We start from the raw sequence: 23,724 nt of genomic DNA, 5'->3' as shown, positions 1-23,724 counted from the left end.
GACCACCCAAGGCCTCCCCTGACCCACAGATACCTCATTCTCCCTGCCCTGGGTCACTGTCTCCTCTCCATCCTGTTTCTTTGCCTGTACTTCTCTGCTGTGTGCGCCATTCTGGGCGTCCTTTCTCACCACCAAACTGCCTGAGGAAGGTGGCAGCAATGAAACAGGAGGTGTGGAGGACCACGTTTGCCCTTCTGAATCCCCTTTTCCACCACTGAACTGCTTGAGAAAGGCTTTGGCTATAAAAGAGGAGGCATGAAGGCCCGCAGATGTACCTCCAGGCCTCCTTTTTTGCCACCAAAGCACTTGAGGATAGCGTTTCTGTAGGCTTTGGCAGCCATTTGCAAAAAGCCTTTGCCAGTAGGAACATAGCTTTGGAGGGAGGCTTCTGTCCCTCCCAAGCTTTGCTGGTGCCAACAAAGGCTTTTTGCAAAGGATTGCCAAAGCCTACAGGGATGTAATATCCCTGCAGGCTTTGGCAAGGAAATGGCAAACAGAGGAAAGACCTGAAGGACCAAGGCCTTCCCTCCATTTTCAAATATCCAGACCTCAATTCACAGAGAATAGAGGCCTAAGGTGCAAGATAACATGAGATAATTCATACAAGATCTCACGCTGTTATCTCACACAATCCTCTGTTCTCTACAAATGCACTGAAAGCCTGAAGCAACATAGTAGGCAAAGAAACAGCGACTGAGGTAAGTGAGTCTCCACAGGCACAGTGCCTGTGAAGACCTGGCAGGGGAGTGAATAGGCAGGACAAATGTTACATAGCCTCCACAGTCGTTTGTAAGGGTGAACAACTGGCGTGGTGCTGAAACATTCGTAATTTCAGGACTTGTTCATAAATGCTAAGGGGCGCTTATCACGTAACTTCGAACATTAGCTAAAGGAATGCTTGTATATTTTAAAGGATATAAGGGTTTTACAAATTGCTGTACTGGTCTGTTAGAACTTTTCAAAGATAAAGGTTTTTTTTCATGATTGTACTTGTATGTATTTGCCTTGGGATTGTTTGCAGAAATACTAATACAGTAAATGTCTACAGAAATCAGATTCAGTACTGTAAAGTTCCTTTGTACTCTACTCTACTGTGTTTGTTTGCAAGAGTTTTGAGTTTGCTTGCAGCAAGTTACTGTGCATTCCACTTACTGTGTTAGTTTGCATGTGCTTTAAGATCACCTGCCTTTGTTTTTAAATTAAAAGGCAGCTTCCATGCACTGTTTTCAATTCCGGCAGTGAATGTTCTAGTGCTTTACAATAACTTACCACTAGAGCAAAAGCCATTTTCCCCTCTTCCAATTTTCTCTTTTTCTGTGGAAATGGTTTCTTATTAGTTTCAGCCACTGGTTCACTTAACAATTGTGAAGATCAAGTGTTTTTTCCTTGAGACCAGTCTATCAGGGCAACCTGGTCTACCCAAATATGGGATGGAGCATACTGCTTCCGCTTGTGGAGACCATTTAACGACCAAAAGAAAACAGCAAGCCTGATTTTCTCTTTCACTTAATAAGTTGATCAATTTGCTTAACAATTGTGATTAAAAATGACATAAAAATGAGTCCAATTCATTTTGTGACCATTTTTATTTATGACCCTAAGGGATTACGGTTATACCTTGAGGACTACCTATTATATAACCCTTAATGATTTAACCCTTAATGATTCATTATACAGATTGTAGATCACTAGGAACTTTATTTGAACAGGGAAACTTGTGGTCTATGTACTGCAGCAACATATATATATAATAATATTGTATATATGTATGTATGTATGTATGTATGGCATTCGGCTTTGTTCGGGTATTTTCCCACGTCACTGTAGTTGTGCTTTTAAAGTTGTAGCAAAAAATTAAGAAAACATATATATATATATATAAAATAATCGTAAGATATATTAAACACGGTATAGATAAATATAATAAATATAGTATGGAAATTGGTTATAGTAGTGATTTAAAACAGGGGTCCCCAAACTTGGCAACTTGAAGACTTGTGGATTTCAACTCCCAGAATTCCTCAGCCAGCATAGCTGAGTTGAAGTCCACAAGTTTTAAAGTTGCCAAGTTTGGAGATCTCTGATTTCAAGGATAACTTCAGATGAGATTTCATCTATATTTCATTTGTCATGTGAACCTAGGCATTTTCAGCAAAAGCATCATAAATTGTTATGTGACTGTCGGACACAGCAAGCAATTGTCAATGTGGGCTAGTTCCTGACTGCCTGAAATGTGATCACATGACCACTAGGGGCACTGGCCATCAGAACTTCAGAACTGGGTCATAAGTATGTTTAAGGTGGGGGTTTACATTACTTCGAACAGTCACTAAGTGGCCAGTCATAAGTTGCGGACTGCCTGTATTTCAAAATATATTGCAGATCATTTGCAGTAATTTACAATATTAATAAACATCCTAAAACAAGCTGCTTAAGTGTTAACTCCAGATATAATTTCTAGCTATTACTTTAATGTTATCAATAGATACACATGCAACAGTTCTTTACATGTTTAGGGTAATGTCTTTTTCAGACTGCACCTAGATTTAGCACATTTATCTACAGATTTAAGTGCTATTTATTCAATAGGTACTAATATGAATAACACTAACTTTGCATTCCATGATTCCCTCCCTCTATCAAAGGGAGATAATCTTAGGATCCAATCTATCAGTTGCATGCTAAATATTAATGTGAAATAAACATAAAAGAAAAAGGCATAGGTATGTTATTGTATTACATTTCCAAACTAAAATTTCATCCTGTATTTTGCTCACTGCAAGAATAAATCTTGCAGACTTCCATGAGAAGGGCTGAATAGAATAACAGTCCTATGCTTTAAACATTGAATATAAAATGTTTATCAGTTCATCTGATAAATATCTACTGATGCTTTCCCAGGGTTGTGATAAATACATTACAGAATATATTATATGAAATTTACCGATGCCTTAAAAATAAAGGTTCACAAATCACCTAGAGCATTTTTTTCTTTGTGATTTAAGCAACAGCACTATAATACAATATTTGCGAATCAAATGTATTACAAGATTTAATCTAGCTGAGAAACCATCTTCTGCTTCTCTGCTTCTGATCCTAAAGTCAACCATACTTTAGTAAAAAAAAAAAAAAAAAAAGTACTAATATCCTAACCTCAAATGACTGAGCCATTTATTTCAACTCTGGAACTGCTTTGCAATTACACATTAATTCCATCAGCCTGAACAGCAGGCCTGTGGAAAAAAGGATTGATCTCCTGTAATTATAAAATTCTGGCACCAGAGTTTTATTTTTCACAACACAGCGCCGCTAAGAACCCTACTGTTATTATGAAAATTTTCTCAGCAAAAAGCTCCATCACATTACTAGTGCACCAATTCATCATCACATGCCTTGCTCTGCTCATCAACAAGTCTGAGTGATGAAAAGGCCCAATATTATCCTGACAGTACTTCATACGCATTCTCAATCACACATTATTACGGCATCCATATTAATTTTCATTGACACACGTCCTAGGCCTGTTCAAATTAGGCAAACCAATGAAGGGGAGTTGATGAAATACCAGCATAGCCACAGCTCATTGCATTCCAATTTGCATGCAAATGGTTTATCAGGAAAATTCCATTCCCAGCAACCAGCAAGTGAAAAACAACCGTAATCTACACTTCAGGGCCACCATACAGAGCTTAATGAATCGCAAAGAGAGAAGGAAGTGACAGACCTATGAGAGGATCGATTTCCACTGGCAGCTGGTATGGCTGGTCTTGTACAGCACCTTGATGAACTAAAAGAACGAAAAAAAGGCTTAGAAATAGTGCTATTTTAGGTACTAAAATCACACAAAAAATCATATAAATAAAGAATTATGTGATACTGTCTTTTTAAGAATTTGATTTTCTTCCATTTATTAAATTCTACCAGCCAAAATTTCAAGTTTTTTTAAAGGTTTGTTTATACATTTATTTCATCTTATTTCTGTTCTCAGTGTATGCCATCACCAGAGATTTGGGCCATAAACTATAGCAGATGGTTAACCAGCAGCTTCTCATATTGCAAAAAAAGAAAACAAATGGTAAAGAATGCTGAAAACAAAATGTGACAGCCACTTGCTAACTATCGTGGATCTCATCTCTTTCCTTTAAGGGAACAAAAATAACACCCTTTGAAAAGAATAACACAAATTTAGTATTTATTAAAAATAATTGTTTTATATAAAAAAAAGATTTTTCGATCATATAATACAAAGGGGTACATCATCATTTAAAAGTGGCGTAAACAGAGGAAATTCTCATTTGTAACTTAGTTTTGCTTAATATAAATGTATAAACAATTTTTGTATTCAAAACATTCTTTTTTAAAAAAAAGCTAAAATGCAAAATAATTATTCCCAGAACATTTTTCTCAAAATACCAATGAAACTTTGCAATAATGGAAACTAGTATAAGAAAAATCATATGCCCAACCTTTTCACAGGCAAATTGCAAAGCATATGCTGATCATGAAACTAGCTTCATTGGAATGATTACCTAATTCATGTGGAATTCAGAAGTCTATGATTCAGTAAAATGATAATAAGCAATATAAGTTTTTTCTCTGTGAGGATAGATGTTCTACTGTACTCAGCAGTTAAATACTGTTAAATCAACAGAATGAAATGTATATAATTTTACTTACTTGTGTCAAGTGAAATATGATTATTTCTGTATTTTTCTTTTTTAAAAAAAATGGCAATAGGGATTATACAGTAAAATAATAAGCAATATTTGAAACAAGAATAAAAAAGCTAAGAGACCAGGAAGGACATTAAATAGCTGGTAGTAATAAAATAGTGGACACTGGGTTTTTTTCATAGAAATTTGATGAATTTCAAAAGTCAAAAGCAGCAACGAAAAGATGGGGACAAAGAATTTTATAGGAGGAATGCTTTCGTGAAGCACAAAAGGGTTAATAGGAAAATGGGAATAATTGAGAACAGAAATATAGGATGCATTTACTATTTACCAGTACTATTTGGTTCAAATGTAAAAGCAACCACAAAAGATAAGCTGTTTTTCTCCAATATCTTGCCAACTGACAAACAGACATTATCCTCTCCCTGACAGTCCAGACTAAATTTGGAGTAAAGTTGTTCACCTATCAGGAATAGCATTTCAACCAATTTACCAACTAATACATGAACATTTGTATTCAATTACAATTATTCCTAGACTGGTGGAAAACCTTGATGTAAAAAGGAGATAGACAAAGGACATTTGGAAATTTACAGGGGTCACATGTAATAACCCTAAAATGATATATATTGTATATATTTGTTTTCACTACTCAAATTTAAACTGACACAGCAAACCAAGGATAACCCAAAGCTTATAGATATTTTTATATGGGTTTTGAAAATAACCAATCAAGAATTCACATTTCAACTCTGCTTACAGTTTTGTTTCCAGATTTTCTAGTAAGAATAATAGGAAACTGGCATCTTTCTAGAAATCGTAAAACTTACAGCTTATATTGCTCAGGTACTTGTAAAACTTGATGCCAAAGAATGAGGTTGTTATTCCTATAATGTATTAATTACACACCGTTTGCATAGTTTACAGCACGACATTTCTGAAATGATTAAAAGCTCCATTGCATTAATATAACTATGCTTATACTTCTTAAGATTCCATCTACTATTGAAAGTAAGTAGCCCTTTTGCATCTTATCACCACACACCAAGTTGCTAATTATGTAATCAATATTTCTACACTCACCAGGAAGATTGTGCCACTTATTCACAGCAAATAGTCGGTTGACAGTGACAGTAATCACAGCAGAATTTGCCAAACCAGGCTGAGTGTTGGCTGCTACATGTGTTACAGGAGAGTTGGATGGAAATTTTAGGACCATGATGACATCCTGTTGAGCTTGGTCTGTGAACATCAATGGACTCTGGAGAAGGAGATACTGTTGAGTGGGCAAAACAAGATCCCAACCACGAGGGAAAAAGGGAAAGGCAAAGAAGATTGGAAAGATAAAGTGCAGGAACAGTGAAGACCCCATTAAAAGAAGCAAGAAGCATCAGCAGCTGCAAATGAATACTAATGCAATACTTTTCCACAGGCTATGGAAACTATATTTTTAATGAATACCTTGATTTCATATTAAAAATTACATGGAGAGGAGGAAAAAAGTAAGCAAATCTAACATCTACAGCAAGTCATCATTAAAACATTTCCAGGTGTCTGTGCATTAAAATGGCCAAGCTTCTCAATCACCAGATGCAGGTGAAGAAAAGAAAACCCCAATAAAAAGAGAAATAAAATCATGAAGATGAAAATGTGTTCTCCCCAAAAACTGCAAAATAGCATTAAAGATCAAATCATAAAATGCCTTAGCAATTTAAAAAAAGATACACAAATTAAGTATGTAATCCATATATGCTGTGCATGCCTTCTGTGCTTTAAATTCAGAACCAATAAAAGGCTTTAAAGACAGTATTTAGCATATATTTCTGCAACTTTTTAAAGCAGCTGTGTCATTTTTTCCATGATCGCATGCATGCCCTCCACATGTCTGCCCTGGGAAAAGACACAGCTCTTTTAAATCGTAGCAAACAAGGGGTCTTTTTCGAATTGAACTTTAAGTATTCTTGTATACAGCAGGGATGACAGACTGGTGGCCTGTGGGACGGATGTGTCATGCACAGACCATGCCCACCCCAGCTCTGCAAAGGCAAAAAATGTTGTGAGACATCACATGATGGCATGTGACATAGAACTTGATACCCGTGGTATAGAGCCTCAAAATCTTGACATTCATGTAGGAATTTTAATTCAAATTAATTGTAGAATATAGGTTTTTATAGCTGCTACATTTTGATGAAATGAATATGTGCTGATGTTTCCTTAGATTTATCACTAGCCTCTTCACAGCAGAACAATGTTATATGATTATAAATAAGGATATGACATCTGAAGTCAAATTCCATTTTAGACCATTTTAATGAAGCTAGCAGTGTGGTAGCTGATATTGTCTCACACAACATTTCCAGGAAATTATTTCACTAGTCAATAATTTAATTTTTAACCAATGGATTCTACAATTAAGCATATATTTTTTGGGCTACTGTTCAGTTACATTACAGATACCATGGCTTCATTCAAAGTTTCACTTCAATATCTGCTTCGTTCATGATACAAGTCTATAGAAGTAGATTTTAAATAAATATAGAAGTAGATTTTAAATAAGTATAGATGTAGATTTTAAAGAATAGAAAAAAGAAGTACAGATACGAATTTTAAAGAAGAATAAACTAAAGAAAGTTTGATGTTATTAATATATTCAAAATAATATTTCCAAATGAAGAGTTTTAATTTGTAAATATTAATAAATCAAAAGATTTTCTGCAGCTATTCCATCTTTTCCTTCACAACTGATTTGTTTCTGGTAAAAAAAAATCAATAATATAAAGCAAGGGATCTCATGCTGGCTTGGGAATTCTGGGAGTTGAAGTCTACAAGTCTTAAAGTTTGCCAGGCTTGGAGAACCCTGACATAAAGGATGAGGTGGGGGAAATCAGGAAATGTTACAAAAAAGAATGTAATATTGTCAAGCTCCATAATGATAGCAAGTTCAAGAAACACTGGATTTATGGAAATATAATTATTATTAGTAGGGTCATATAATAAAGCCCCCAAACCTATCAAAATATTTATTTCACACAATTTATACCTAATGTAATTAAGGCAGAGTTACTGAGTGTCTTTCTCACATTTCCTGCTCCCTTCAATTCAGGATCTCTTCTGTAATGCGCCAACCCTACTTCTTCCTTTAACTCTCTTCCAGGCCCCTCCATGTTCTCAAGGTCCATTAGACATTCCATCGCAAAGATGAAACTCTTATGCTCCAATTTTACAACAATTCCATAATATCTCTGTTTTATTTAAGTATCTCATAGATTTCAAGAGGTTACCTTAATTTGGATGTAACCCAATTAACAATCACATTTTAAGTCGAAGTTTTATAAATAATATTTTTTTTAAAAAATAAATTTCTAGCAATCCTTGGTTGCTACAACCCTTTTTCTTAATCCTTCGTCTTCCTGGAAAGCTAGAATTCAGCAAAGCTCTTCTAGCAGAACCTTGTGGCTCTGGAGGTACTTAGACCTAGAACTGCAACTTGGCAGCAGACAAGTTGACACAGTTTTCCACATAGGGCAGAGCAAACTAGATTTCCAGCATGCCAACAGACTATCTATTTAATATCACTTGCCTAATGCATTTTTTATTTTCGCTTTAATGTTTTATACTTTGCAATTTTGCATCCTGTCTTCATAACTCTGTTTGATAATAGAAGTTTCATTTGTTAAGAGGATGACTTTCTTTGCTATGTACTGTTGGATCAGAACCCTAACATCTATAAAGTGTCATTAAAAAAATGTCAGCCTCTATTGCTTAACTTAAGAAATTGCTCCTTTAAACCTTAGGATCCCACTAATATATAATTTAATAATTTGCACCTTACCAATCATTGTTTACATTTGTGTGTATGTGTGTGTATCCTTATTGTGTAGTGGTTAAGGCACCAGCCAAAAACCAGAAACCTAATCCTTCCTTAGGTATGAAACCAATGGGATGACCTTGGGCCAGTCGCTCTCTCTCAGCCCTAGGAAGGAAGCAATGGCAGACCATTTCTGAAAATATTGCCAAGAAAAGTAATAATGACTTCAGGCAGTCATCAGGAATCAACACTAATTTGGTATGCAAATATATATACACCCTTTAAATATTACATCAGATAATATATACTTATTTGATGAAGCTATAAAATAACTGATGTGAAAGAATGATCAAGATGCAGTCTTTAAACTCTCATCACTAAGTTTTAACATTTTGGTAGTACCAAATTACAGCCAAAGTGCTATTAGGTTATATTATCAAAATTCATACTTTCTCATAGATTCTGAAACTGTTTTAGACAACTAATATGTAACAGCTGAGCAAATATAAGAACTTATTGTTAGTGAGCATGGTATTAATGTACACTCTGTGGAATAAAGTTATTATTTATATATTTATTACTAATATTATTTGTGAATATTTATGAAATACTATTTTTTGAAAGGTATTATATTTTTGGAGTTTGAATAGAGTGACAATGGTTTTTACCTATTTATCATTAGTTGTATTTGTATGTTTAGTATCTTTTTATAGATAACAAATAAATAATGCATTTTTATATCACTCCTTTGAAGAAAAGACATTAACAGTACTTAGAAAAATATATTGCACTATGCATTCCTATTTGAAATCTTTGCATGAAGATGTAAATAAAAACAACTAATAAGCTACCCAGACACACTTTTGAGCAAGTGGCTAAAAGCCAATCAATATTATGAGTTAATCCTCCCTGGATACTCATTCAATTAAAGGTGTCAGTAATGCCTCATCTGATGTGGCCTCAATTAAATTCAGCTATCTGATGGTGTGAAAACACAAGGGGATACAGCAACAGCAGCCAAACCAGACAAATAGGCAGCCTCCTTGTGATGGCTAATTACTACACCTGGTGCATATTATGGCCTGTGCATTTAACACTGCCCAGGGTGCCTTTAATGGCTTCTCCACACAGAACCCAGAGAAATGAGTGGAACTTTTAGCAATTAAACCAATCGTTGCAGTGGTAAAACTTTGATTTGGTGATCTGAAAAGTTAACATAGCATGGAATGAAAACAATTTTTGTCAATTTTTCGCCTATACAAATACACCTACACAAATGTGTGTGATCTATTATTTAAAAAAAAATATAGGAATTGTCTGAATAGAATGCTTGATTTTCAACCAAATACTGTGTTTCTCTGACAATACACCACCCCCCCAATAGGAAGGCCCAGCATGTTTTCTAGGCATAAGGTGAAATTAAGTCCTTCCCCCCAAATTTAGGCCTATTTAAACCATGCGTTCCCCACCATTTCTCATAGCGCTTGAACTATACGAGTTGAAGGGAAATGGGGGGAAAGGGCGGGGAGGCCTTTAGGAGCCCCCCGCAGGTAGCCTCAGCTAGAGCATCCCATGGGCAGACTTGCCTCCATCGGCCGATAGAAGCGCCCCGCGGGCAGGGAATATCTAGGAATGGGGGATTTAAGAGATGTGTATCGTCTTATTCTACAGGCAAACTATAGGAACAGGGCAAGGTAGGTACCGTATTTGTGCAAACCACACCACAGACTACAATGTCTGTACAGAAGCCAAAACTATATTTGTGGATTACCCTCACCCTTGTACTGTCTGAAAAAGAGATGCCAAAATACCCCACCAAGCACACAAGGGAGAGCTGAAGCCGGACTCAACCACCTGTCAGTGGTCGGGCTGCAAGCAAAACCTTGAGAAGAAGGTAGGAGAAAGGCAGGCTGTTTACCTCACAGTTTTACGCACAGCAATCTCCACGTTTCCCCTCGAAGCATACCTTCTCCCTCAAAGATGCTAGTGGATGGCAAGGGGCACAAAGATCTCCCCAACCTCCCTTTGAAACCAGTTGGGCAATTGAGTAAACTGTGAGTTCCCTTAGTTGGCAGCCTAAGCGGAGGGGCCCGGAACTGCCCATTGCAGGTGATAGGTGGAATCAGCTTCTTTAGCGACCCTCCTGCGACCCATTTCATCCAAGTGGTTGCAGTGGGAAATCAGGGGAGGGGGGAAATAGGGCTATCCGAGAGGACAAAGAAGAGCGGCTGGCTCAGGAAGCAGAAATGCAGCAGGAATCTTGAGATCGTCTGATATATACTCTGACAACGGCATATGTATGCAATTGAGTTTGCAGTTGGGAACCTGATGTGTAGCCATGCCTCGCCACGAGACCGCTTCTATCGGCCAATAGAAGCGGCTGGTGACTCTGCCCTTGGGGCGCTTCTATTGGCCAATAGAAGTGGCCTCGTGGCGAGGTGAGTGTGTGTGGCGCTCTAAGTGGGGTTGCGTGTGGGGGGAGGAAATTAAGTCACACCCAAAAAGACAGCCTAGCCGTTTTTTCGAGGCTCAAAAAAAAATAAGGCTCGGCCTTATTTTGTGAGAAACATGGTAGCTATAGTGTTATCTGACTTTAAATGACTTTAAATCCACACACTAATTTCAAAATGCTTACACAAACTTAATACCATTTTTAATGAAATTGGGTAAATGCAGTATTGATTAAATTTATATTTTGCTTTTATTTTTGTTTTCACTTCAAAAGTCATTTTTTCCCCATTTCTGTATATCTCTCCTCTCTTTTTTATTTCTAAATTGCATTCCTATGTGAAAAGGAATATCAAATACTAAGAGCTGATTTAAATATCATCTGAATATTTTTGAACATATAAAATAGCTTTGTAAAAGCCATATTTTATACACCTGCACATATACAAAAAGAGAACAATAAAGTTTAGTAACTATGATCATGTTGTATTGTTCCTGAAATTAAAATGGAGCATCATTATTTAAAAATTTCTATATTCATCTGATTAAACTTAAATAAGATCCCTAAAATAATGATGTTCTTCAGTTTCTGATAAATTGTAATAATTATAATTTCCGTGGAAGAATGAATATTTTTAAAAGTTTCACTATGAAAATATAAGTTCTGCTATGCGTGCAAAATGTTTGTATTTTATACATTTGAAACAAAGAGAATATTTGTTATTTGTGTATTTTAATTCAAGTAGCCATTTTACCAGGGTGTAAAATCTGGATCCAACTTACCAACTGCATAGCAGAACTTCTTGGAGGATGTGGTTCTATAAGCACTTGGGAAGGAGTCTGTCCAAAACTTCGGATCTGAGCTTCCACTGCCTGGGAAAGACATCATCAATACATTCTTATGTGGAAAAAGATTAGATTTATCATAAACTGGCTCTATACCTGTGCTTTGCTATGAAACTATGTGATCGGGCTTAGTTTTTGGGGAGGAAAATAAGGGGGAAAAATTGTGCCTTTTCCTACCAGCATCCATCAGTATTCATCTGGCTAGCATCCTGTCAGTGTGTGAGAGAGTTGAGGGCTGTTTGGAAACTAAAACAGTATTTGCTATGTGAGCAAGAAGGAGGCAGCATGGTGAACTGGATGCTCATTAATTCTAGTTTATGATACAGCCATCATCCAATGAATTTTAAGCACAGCTGAGCAAAAACCTGGCAACACAGTATGTCTGAAAGCAGCAGAGGTATAGAAGAGGTGTCCTATATATCCTGGATATTTACACAGTAATGGTGAGAGGAAGCTAGTACAAATGTTTCTATATAGCAGACATTAGAGAAGCGGATGCTCTGTTGTTTCTGTATGCCCAAATTACAGGGCCTGTCAGCCTCAAGATATCTTCTACATCTTTTCTGCATCTTCTCTGCTGCTATGCTCACTGCTTTCTTTCGGCTGTCATTAGCAACGGGGGGGGGGGGACTTGGAGGGGGAAGAGAGCTGGAGGTGTTACATTCTTGTGCTGTGGGTAAGAAAGAGGAGGGGGTGTATAAATTCTTGTCTTTAACTTTCTATTTCCTTGCTAGCTTTCTTTCCCTATGCGCAGCTGCGAAGTTTTATCAAAATATGTCAAGGTCAACGGACAGAGGCCTCATCACCACCTGAAGATGCCCACATGATCATATTCAGAACTTTTAATTGGAAGAGTCATTTGGACTTTGGGGGGTGGGAACAATTCCATTCCTTTGTATATGTGATCTGCGCACCAATTCCTCAGATTCAGAATTCAATCTGTAGCTTCCACTTTGATTTCCAGTAAAAGGAGAACTTTGCTCTAATTCATGGAGTCTGAGTATTTCTTTTTTGGATCTTGAAGGGAGCACACACTGACAGGGCCATTGTCTCTTGGGTAAGGTATCTATCTCTATCTACCATCCTACCTTCCTACCCACCTACCTTTATTTTAGTACTAATTGGATGAATATGTTTGTATGCATGTATGCATGTATTTGTGTGCATGCATGAAAATATAAAAATAAAAAATAGAAAAACAAATTGAAAGAAAGGAAAAGGAAGGTTATGAAGAAGTAGTTTCCAAACTTGTGAAAGTAGTTATATTATATAGACAGCCAGTTTGGTCTAGTGGTTAAGGCAACAGGCTAGAAAGCAGTTTTAGTCCCACTAAGCCATGAAAACCAGCTAGGTAACTTTGGGTGACTTTGGGCCAGTCACTCTCCTTCAGATCAATTCACCTCACAGGGTTGTAGAAGGTGTTTGGATATGTTTATCACCTTGAGTTATTTATAAAAATTATAAAGTTGTAATAAATAAAATAAATAAATTTTGCCATCTCTGTCCTAAATTACTTCATAATTTCCTTCTTTCCATAAGTTGCCCTTTTTAATATTCAAATCCATAAACCACCAATTTGTTTTTCTTTCTTTTTTTTTCCAGCAAAAAGTTCACAGGGGATTTCAGTCACTGCTAAATGTAATTTTTGATTTTTTTTTCCTAATCGAAAAAGTTGATTTTGCCATCTTTGCTAGTTCTGTTATTTTCACCAACACTTCTTCTATAGACTGATGACTGTAGCAACCATTCCATGTTAAAATGGCACTGAATGAATGGTGGTTATGAGTAGCCTTGGAGTTTCAGCATCCATACAGTCACGTGATCTGGCTTTTTGTCAAACTGTTAGTACTTACAAGCAGGGCCAAAGGGCCCCACAATCACATGATCACCATTTGTGATGTTCCCTGCTGACTTCCTCTGGAAATCAATAGCAAAGCAGAGAGGGATGGCTGGAAGTTGCGGAGGTGAGTCTCTCCCATTTGCAGTCTCATCCAGCCCCTCTGTGGTATGCACCATGCTGGCCACTTGTATGCTTGCCTTGCCCCTCTCACATCCCCTTTACATCCTTCCCTGACAACAACCCTAACCTAATCCACCCCTACGCACAGTCTGGAATGGTTGGTTCTGGACAGTAAAGAACAGAGATTTGGCCAGACAGAAAAATCAAAAGACTTTTTAGAAATCCTTACATTTAAATTCTTAGATCATTGGAAAGTAGAAGCTTATTTTGGTATCTAAATAATGCAACATTTGCTTCATATGAATATATGAGAACAAAAGTAAAATCTTTGTGCTATTTATCAATTCTGAAAATTAAAATCATAAAATATTTGTGTTAATATTGCTTTCAGGTGCTGCTTCCCTCCACCACTACTTACGTACCCCAGAATATGTATATGTATGAAAACAAAGTGTATTTTAAAATATTAAGGTGAATGAAACCGAAGTATAATCTAGGTTCTTTAGAACACCATCTTACTGTAACAATACTTTTTATATAAGAAAATAAATAAAACCTATTTTTGTCCTGCCTAATTATGAAAATGACTCTTGCAGGTATAATTATGTTGCAACTCTTGAGTTAAAGCAGAGAAATAATTACAGCCTGCAAAAACAATTTATTTCTCCTTCAGTGGAGAAGTTTGCAACTTTCTCTAATCTGAGGCTGTACATTCCAGACATATTACACCGAGGCTACTAATACAGCTTCAATGCAGTCTTCAAACCATGCAAACTGTCCATCTACCACATTGTAATCCCAGCTGCCAATCTGAAATAAACCAGTTAGGCAGAGCAGACATAACCTACAGAAACAAATGCCACTCAATAATGTTTAGAGGCACTAGGTTCATGGATAATTTCAAACAGTGTCTTTGTCTGGAACGCTGATGTGCTCACTGAGAACACCTAAATCTCTGGCTACTGGAAATAAGCAGAAAAAGAGGAATAAGAAAAATGAGCCTTGAAAATACTTCAAAGAGACAAAGAAAAAAATGGAAAAGGATTTCAAAGAAACTATAAGGAAGACTGGAGAGAATACATGCAGTGCTGCAAATATTTAGGGTTGAAATAGATTTACATATGAGATTAGGAACTATCACTTTGCATATATCATCATAATAAAACTATCATTCAGGATGCATATCAAAAGTCACAGTGCTGGATATGAGGCACTTAACTTACCCATATCAAGATTTAAAGTTAATTATTACTGGAAAAGGAATATCCTTTAGAGATTGCCAATTTAAACACAAATTATTTGTAATACATAATTCTATCCAGTGTATTGACTGAAATCATCCTTATAATTGACTGAAATTTATTTTTCAGCAAGTTCGTGATGGATCAAACATACTCTTACACTGCCTCTATTAGATATTACATCCTTAAATAGTATGTTTGGATTCAATACATTTTTTAAAAAAATAAATAAAAACTGGTACCATTTAATGGTATTTTACATGGAGGTTTTCAATTAAGTTTAGACTAATCCTTAACATTTATTTAGCTTTTCACACACAGTTCCTGTGCTGCACTGTGTCAAACAAACCATCTGGACAGCACACTTCTAGCTACAACTTCTACCAAGACAATTTGCTTCCAAAAACCTTCTGAGCTGTGTCTATGTGGAGTCCTCATTTATTTAAATCACACTTTCAGAATAAATGTCTACGTTTTCTAATAATTATACTAATTTTCTAAGACATATAGAAACACCTATTCATAAAAAAAGACCACTGCAAATAACTTGAGCAGCTGTTGAACGATGTTGTAAATACAAATTGCATTTGACTTTATGAAATATTCACTGGCTAAGTTGTCTTCTTATGATTTAAAACTGAAATTTCCAGCTTCCACCAAGAATTTTTAAAAAGCATAAGATGTCATGAGATTTTGAAAGGGCAGTAGATCTCTTCTATAGAAAAGAAATAAGGGTCATGTAAATGAAAAATTGCAAAAATCAATAAAATAAATAATGTTGCAAATTGCATATTAAAGGTGGGAAATCGGTTGTCTTCTAGGTATTACTGAATTTCCTAGCAGCTGCAGCCTGCATGCTCAAAGGTGAAGGGTTAATGGGAATCATAATATAGCAACAACTGCTGGAATATATTAATAATTGATACATTTTCTAATATCTAAACAAGACCTATACACAAACACTAATGAAATTAAGACTATAGAAAGCATTTAAAAGAGAAACTTCACATTTTTATTGGATTCATCAGCAAAATAAACAAATGATGCATGAACACAGATGCACAGCGGGAACAGCCTTTGTGACATCTGTCTGGAGCAGGGGTGTCAAACTCGATTTCATTGAGAGCTGCATCAGGGTTGTGTTTGACCTCAGGGGGCCTGGATGGGCATGGCCAGCTCGACATCATTATGTTGGGGGCGCCTGTGGTGGCCTGAACACTCTGCCAGAAAAAAACGGGCTCCCAAGTCCTATTATTGGCTGTGATGGTCTCCTGCAACCCTCTGCCAGTGAAAACAGAGCTTAGGAGGGCCACCTGTGGCCCTCCCAAGCTCCATTTTCACTGGTAGAGACACTGTGGACCGGTCTTTCTCTGTTTCCAGAGCAGCCCCATGGGCCAGATCTAAACACCCCATGGGCCGGATCTGGCCTCCAGTTCTTGAGTTTGACACCCCTGGTCTAGAGTTTTCAGCTGTCTTAAAGCTTCAAGTAGTGATTATCAAATGCTTTGCCCAGCTTAAGTTGAAACATATTAAAAAGTCAATTCCATTCCACTTTTATGGGTCCTAATCTATGTCTTCCTAATCTTAGGTCCTCTTCCAGGAACCAGAAGTTTGAAGCTTCTGCACAGTATCTTAGTTGTTTCTAACACTTCTCTCTTTTGGACAGAGAGTGGTGATATTGTTTAGTGGCTGGATAGAGTAAGGGTTAGAGTACCACCTTTAACATGATGGTCAGAGTTTAAATCCTGGCTGGAACCTACAGTATCTTACCCTAGGGGTCCTTGGGAAAATATCCCGATGCTTCACCTACCTATTACAAATATTAGAGTGATGCAAAGTAGTAGAATCATGCTGGTTTGGACAGTCTCCAGAATAACAAGGTCCACATCAGATGTCTGAAGCCCTAGACTGCTAAACAAAGGTTTCCAGCACTAGCTGTGAGGCTAAGGAGATACACTGGAGAAGCAGAGGTCAAGAAGATACTCTGTCCCATCATCCTGCTGGAAAATGATTGAGACTTAAACCTGTTGCCCTTTCATAAGGCCTTCAAAATTGGCTATGTCATCAAGCATCAGGACTGAAATGTATAGATGAGCTGGTGAGATGATTATGTTGATAGTTGTTTGTGGTTTTTATATTGGATGCTGATAATTTATTGTTATGCTGCTGTTATGTTGTATTTTTAGTGTCCATTGCCTAGAGTTATGATGTCGAGATGGGTGATAGTATGAACTGAAATAAATAAATAACAAACCTAGTTAATGCCTTCCTGAGTGCATTAATTCCACTGCAATTCTTTTCAACAATGTAATTTGGAAGAAATGGGACTTGACATTTATTTTATGCAAGAATTTTCATCATATTAAAAAAATAAAACAATTATTAATTAAGCAAGTTTCAATATATGTACTATTGAACCATACAGTTTTTCAGAATAACAATTATTCCTATTGTGTCATTGATAGTGACTTGAATCCTAATTAATGTTACACTATCATAAGCATTCTCTCAGTAGAATTTTATTCATAGAAAATTGGCATCTTTAAAACAGGGATAAACATTTTTTTTTCATGATAAATTTTACTGGCTACAGTCTCCAAAATTTATTCCATAGTGTTAGTAAAATGTCTGGATCAATGTTGAGAGGACATAATGAGCTATAAAAAATAAATCAATTCATTTCTATCTTCTCGTCCTATGAAAGTTTTTTGTAAAAAAAAAACAGTTGTCATAAACAACTGTTCTATCCATAACAAAAAATTCAAATTCAGCCTAATATTTAGATATACAGTTTATAATCTCAGTTTAATCATTATATAAATAAAGCATCCTAAATAAACAACTTCCTTTAAAACATTTTTCCCTTGGGATAAATTATAACATTTCTTTTTAAAAGACCAAATGTACTTGTAAATTCATAGACATTTACTTCAATATGTTAGTTTAAGAAACTGTGTTCCATTGTAATTAGTTTCAGAGGTTCTTATATCGCAAAGCAGTAAAATTTAAAATGTTTAGAGAAGTTGGCAAACCTCTTTATAGAGAGCAAACTATTTTTATGAACTAACAAAAATATTTCACTTTTATTCAAACTATAATTTCTGACCAATCAAGTCAATGCTGGTCATATAAGTTGCTCTCAATTTTGGGATGTTAGAATAAATCTTTGAAGAGACGGATAAACAGACAGGAAGATGATGAGTTAGTATGAGGGTGTATAAGAAATTCATTTATCAAATGGATTGACAGCATATCATATACATATTGGTATGATTACATGGAGATATGCATAGAACTTTCATATTTCTTTTGCCTTCTTCCATAACTAAGGGAAAAATGATTCTCCAGTAGTAATGGTAGGAAAGAATACTTCTTTGAATGTCTAAGCCTTAAGGCATAATATACCAGAAGAGACTTGTCACAATTTCTGAACCATGAACAGCAGAATATAAAGGAAAATGCAATCTATTCTTCCGATGTTAGGAATTAACAAATTAATTAGGAGTGTCCAATAGTTATAGCAATTAGGAAATAAATGTCATATAAGGTATCTCATCTCTTCCTCAAAAGCCCTTGAGGAAAATAATCCAAAAATGTTGATTTTGCCTTATTACTAATCTTAAAGAAAAACAGAGAATCAGTTTCAATTCTGATGTTAACTTTAGAAGAGTTAGCAAATGTTTGTTCATCTTCATTTTAACTGACTAAAGCCATGGTAAGCCAAAACTCTGAAGATTTGACAAGTGATAAAGAGACATGGTCAATGAATATCCTGTTTGTTTCATAATATGGAATGTAAACAAAGCTACCTTCAAGGGACATTATATTTCCTGATCGTTAAAGTACTAATAATGTTTCCCCCCCTCTATGCAATGTAAGTTATTCTTTAAAAAATAATAATACTATACCTGTATTAAAGGCTAAAACAAACCAATCTTGGGCTTCTTGCTATTTGTAATGCACTGTTTGTGAAGTAATATCAAAGACTACCATATCATTTTTCCTATTCCTAAACTGCAACATTATATAATCCAAACTTTTTCATTGGTCTGTTTTACCCTTTAGCTCATACATCATGAAGAAATAATTAAAATCTAGGAAAATGTTAACATGAGGAAAAGCAAAAGAAATTAACAAATATTCCAGAAGGTCAACAGAAGGCTGTATTAAGTGATCACAAGCTTTTCAAAAATTAATTACATTTTTACTAATAAACATATGTTAGGCCAAAATAATAGTAAGCTTCATTCTTTTGTTTATCAGCATAAGCTGTTTTTAAACAATTAAAGACTCCCTCAGTGTTTAAAGTGCAGCAGACTGTTAAGCTATTACATCATAGAAATAGTAAAATAAGGAACAGACCCTTTTATTCACAAATTATTGTAGTGCTGTTTTTCCACATGTGTTGGCTATCTAGGAAATTAACATAGTGAAAACTTCTTTGTTCTTTCAAAATTCCAGATTTCTTGGCAAAAAGAAAATAGCATTCTGTATGTCCCTTTGTGTAATAAAGACACTTAATCACACTACTAATCTTGAACTCTTTGTATTTTAAAAGATATTACAAAGAATGCATGGATACCATGACTTCTTGTCTTATACATGTGTTTGCAAGTGGAATTTATGTCATATCAATTTACCTAATTCTAGTTAATTTATTGTGGTGTGGGGAAAGCTGGGAAACCCCCAGGGTTACCCTAGCAGCTTTCTATACTAGATTTAACTGGAAAAATGGTTTAATAACAAATAAACAGATGCAGATACACCCAGACACCCACTTGCTCTCCTAAAATGCTCTTAGTATATCATGAAAGCAAGGCTAGAAATCAGAAAATCCTGCCTCAAGTCCATTGTTTATGCTCTTTAAAAGAATGTCAGAAAATCATAAATAAAAGTGAACTTTGTTAGTTGTACGAAAATAAAAACAGCCATGATTGGACTCAAGTAGAAAAGCATAACATGATAATGCCAGTGAAGACAGGAGCAGTGGTGCAACCTGTTTTTAAATCAATTATTCAAACAATTATTATCTTACAAATTCAGAAAAAAATATTTCGAATGTGCATTTCATGTACGTAGCATTTTATAAAGTTTGCCAGATCTATTATTGCATGTTATACACTCCCTTGTTGATAAAGATCTATTTGTTTTAAATTATGGAAAAATAAGTTCTTATAGGACTACATATGAAAAAGACCATTGGATTTTCTTTTATTTTTAGTGCCTGCATAAAAAATGATGCACCAATCATAAAGATTTCCTAGGCTTTTTTCTAAAAAAAAATTCAAAAAACCCCACATGGAAAATCTAGGAAGAACTATAAATATTTAATTAAAACATTTTAAATCCACAATTCTCATTATAAAAGCTTATAATAATATCCCTAAAATTTACAAAGAGAACAGTCAATAGTGATGTATATTTTCTTTCTTTTACATGAAGTCTTACATATTTCCAAAACCTCCCCAAAGTCATTTTATTCAAAAATACTTGCTAGCTACAGTATTTCCCTTTTCAGTTTCCCAAACTGCTTTTTCCATTTGTAAAATGTAGCAAACCTTGTAGACAGAAGACCATTGCTGAAGAAACAAGGTAGAAAGGAAAAAAACATCTTACTAATAACTTACAAAATCTGATTTGAAGAATTATCCCTTGTGTAAACAAAATAAATCTAAGGCATTATGTTAATGTGGCTAGAGTAGAAAATATTCTTTAAAACAGGGGTCCCCAACTTATGGGCCATGGCCCACTACTGGGCCATGGGCTAATCACCACCGTGCTGCATGAGCGCCCGGATGGTGCAAACGCCTCTGCGTGCACACATAACCCCATTTGTGAGAGCATCATCACAGGCACTTGTGGTCCTACTCTCACTAGTGTCACCATGAATGTTGCAGGTACTCTCGCGCATGCATGCATATGCACATGCACTTGCCCATCCCACTAAATGATCTCCTCTTTTCCCCCTCCCCCCACTAGGACCACCAATGTGGAAAGATTGAGGAACTCTGCATTAAAATGTCTATAAATACTTTTAAATTAAAATAAAATCAAATATGCTTTATAAATATTTCAAAAAGTCCCAAATTTCTTCATAATTTTTTATTCTTCCAAGTATCAACATGCTTACCTCCCTCAACATTGGATCCATTATTGAATTAAGATTGACAGCTCCTTCATAGGTCAGATAGTAGAAAACATTTAGAGATCTGACAGCTTCTGGGCCTTGCTGCTTATAGCCAAAAATCAAATCAATCCACTGGTGCAGTTGACAGGAAACAAATTCGCTTTCCAAAGCCTGAAACAAAATACAACACTGTTTATATTGTTTCTCAAACTTATTTTCTGTCCACAATCTTACATAAACCACAATGCAAAGGTTAGAAATATGCAAGTGCCTTAGAGAAAAAAAAACTATGACTATTTCACAAACTATTTCACAAACTATGACTATGCTAAATGTAGCTGTTAGAATATGTTGAACCAACTGTGCCATGCAACCATACACCATGCACTGTCCCTGGTTTAGTTTTTAACATTTGCAATAGAGTTTGTACTAGTATTAAAAGAATTCAAGGTTGTACTATGAACAATTAAATTCACCATGGATGAGTAATCATAGTCTAATCTGACAATAATAGGAAAGGACAAGAGAGACGATATTAATCATCCCAATCTTGTACCTTTCAGTTGTGTGGGCACCTCTGTCTCACCACATCTGAAGAGTACCAGTGTGGGAAAGAAAATACTCTATTTAGCTAAATAAAAATTGCTGAGGCCTTTTAATTTATGCACCATTTCCAACTGCAGAAACAGGAAACAATAGAAGTAGCCACTATCTTAAAATGATGCAATCTATCTATTAAATATAACACAACTTTATCACAACTTATAATTTATTATATCTATCTTGAATTTTGACAAAATGACATAAATAGCTAGAAGACAATTGGTAAATTTTACTAGCACTATAACTGATTTGTTAAATGCGTAGTTTTCTGGAGTAAACATATAAATTTGTGTCAGTTACAATTTCCTCTGTAGTATGGAAAAATGCAACAAACATACTAGACTTTCAGATTTTTATACTGCATCATTTCTCTTCACTTATAGATGTCAGTAGTTTTCGAGAAGTGATTTATGTGTTAACTAGCATTATTTTGAATGGAGCTAATTTTGAATTCTCAGATTTCCTTTAATAGTAGATCTCCTATATATAATTAAAATGGGTCAGCACTAACCTTTGGAAGGTTAATTAAATTATTTATTTATTTATAGTAAATTATACATAAATTTATTAATTAGAATAGAATAGAATAGAATTCTTTATTGGCCAAGTATGATTGGACACACAAAGAATTTGTCTTGGTGCAAATACTCTCAGTATACATTCGTCAAGAGTCAAGAATCATCAGGTACAACACTTAATGATAGTCACAGGGTACAATAAGCAATCAAATCATACTAGGAAACAGTCAATATAAATCATATGGACACAAGTGACAATTTATAAATTAAATATCATAATTAAAAAATTATTGAAATAATTAAATAAAAACAGCAATTATAATAGTAATATAATTTTAATATTTATTTTAATCTTTATTAATAATATAGCAACACAATAAACTAAAAGCATTACAAAAATCTTATTTCAGAATCTTGTCTTATAATAGAAATCAACCAATGTAATTTCTAAATCAGTTTAAGTTATAATTGCTACACATCATTAAATACATCATACATCATTAGTGAGTTAGGATTGACTTTTTAAAAATTCCATCTCTTCTTTCATTTGTATTCTCTTCAAGCAATATAAATCTCAACTGATCATGCTATAAAATAATGCTTTCTTTCAACAAACTTTCTTTTTACAGAGACTTCAAATTCTAAGTAACTTCATAGACTTTCTCCATGACACTCTTTCTAGTCTGTTCTTCCAGGTCTTCACCACTGAAACTCAGACGATCCACCCTGCTGCTGGTCATACTCTTGACTTCCCTTCTTTTTATCCCAGCATTAGAACCTTCAGAGAGTAGATCTTTTCATCCTGTGCCTGAAGTGGGATAATCTGAGACAGATCATCAGTGCCTCAAGTGAGAAATTTTGATTTGTATGTTGATCCATTGATTTTTCTGTCTCATTTTTTTGTGCATGATATTCTCTGGAGACTTCTCCGAACCAAAGTTCAGAAGCACCAATATTATTTCTATTATGCCTTTTAAAAGTCCAACTTACAATTTCCATAGAGTTTCACAGGGAACTATATATTATTCTGATTTTGTAGGTATATACAGTACATAGCCTATATCTGAGTATCTTTTCCAAGGCCTTCATGTTTAATTTATCTAGTGCTAGTTTGCAGCACATTTCTTGACTGCTTGATATCTTACATGCTTGAGACAGAAGCTATCCACCACTTCAGTATCTTAGTTGACAATTCTAAGTTCTTATTGTACCTGTCATTCGTGTGTTCTTTATATTTAATTTTAGTTCAATGTTTCCATCAGTGCTTTTGATGTAATTACTAGAGCTTGCAATTCCTTTGCTTTTATGGCTATCAAGGTAGAGTCATCAGCATAGCGCAGGTAATTGATGTTTCTTCCTCCAGCTTTAAAACCATACTTATTTTCTTCCAGTCCAGTTTCCCTTTATATATATTTAATATATATGTTGAATAAATAAGTAATGTATGTGCTCTCTGTACTATGGTTTCTGACCTGTGTATAAGTTTTATACAAAGAT

The 23,724-nt window shown here is 35.1% G+C and overlaps 1 protein-coding gene across 7 annotated transcripts in view; it reads right to left on the bottom strand.

Moving 5' to 3' along the window:
- LRBA (LPS responsive beige-like anchor protein) overlaps positions 1 to 23,724 on the bottom strand; it is a 351,486-nt gene that overhangs the window by 22,253 nt on the left and 305,509 nt on the right. For 5 of the 7 annotated variants that reach the window (XM_087963037.1, XM_026668758.2, XM_026668759.2 and 2 more), the window contains 4 exons: positions 21,110 to 21,277; positions 11,716 to 11,805; positions 5,757 to 5,949; positions 3,725 to 3,787 (listed from right to left, as the gene is read on the bottom strand). In XM_087963037.1, the coding sequence (XP_087819163.1) occupies positions 3,725 to 3,787; positions 5,757 to 5,949; positions 11,716 to 11,805; positions 21,110 to 21,277 (514 nt within the window). The remainder of the gene's footprint in view (positions 1 to 3,724; positions 3,788 to 5,756; positions 5,950 to 11,715; positions 11,806 to 21,109; positions 21,278 to 23,724) is intronic. The other 2 variants (XM_026668760.2, XM_087963038.1) reach the window with 1 other exon arrangement.

Source organism: Notechis scutatus, chromosome 4 (assembly GCF_049901735.1).
Source record: "Notechis scutatus isolate UNSWTSFEM ecotype Mainland chromosome 4, rNotScu1.2, whole genome shotgun sequence".
NCBI lineage: Eukaryota > Metazoa > Chordata > Lepidosauria > Squamata > Elapidae > Notechis > Notechis scutatus.
This window is presented reverse-complemented; position numbering and strand designations above follow the sequence as displayed.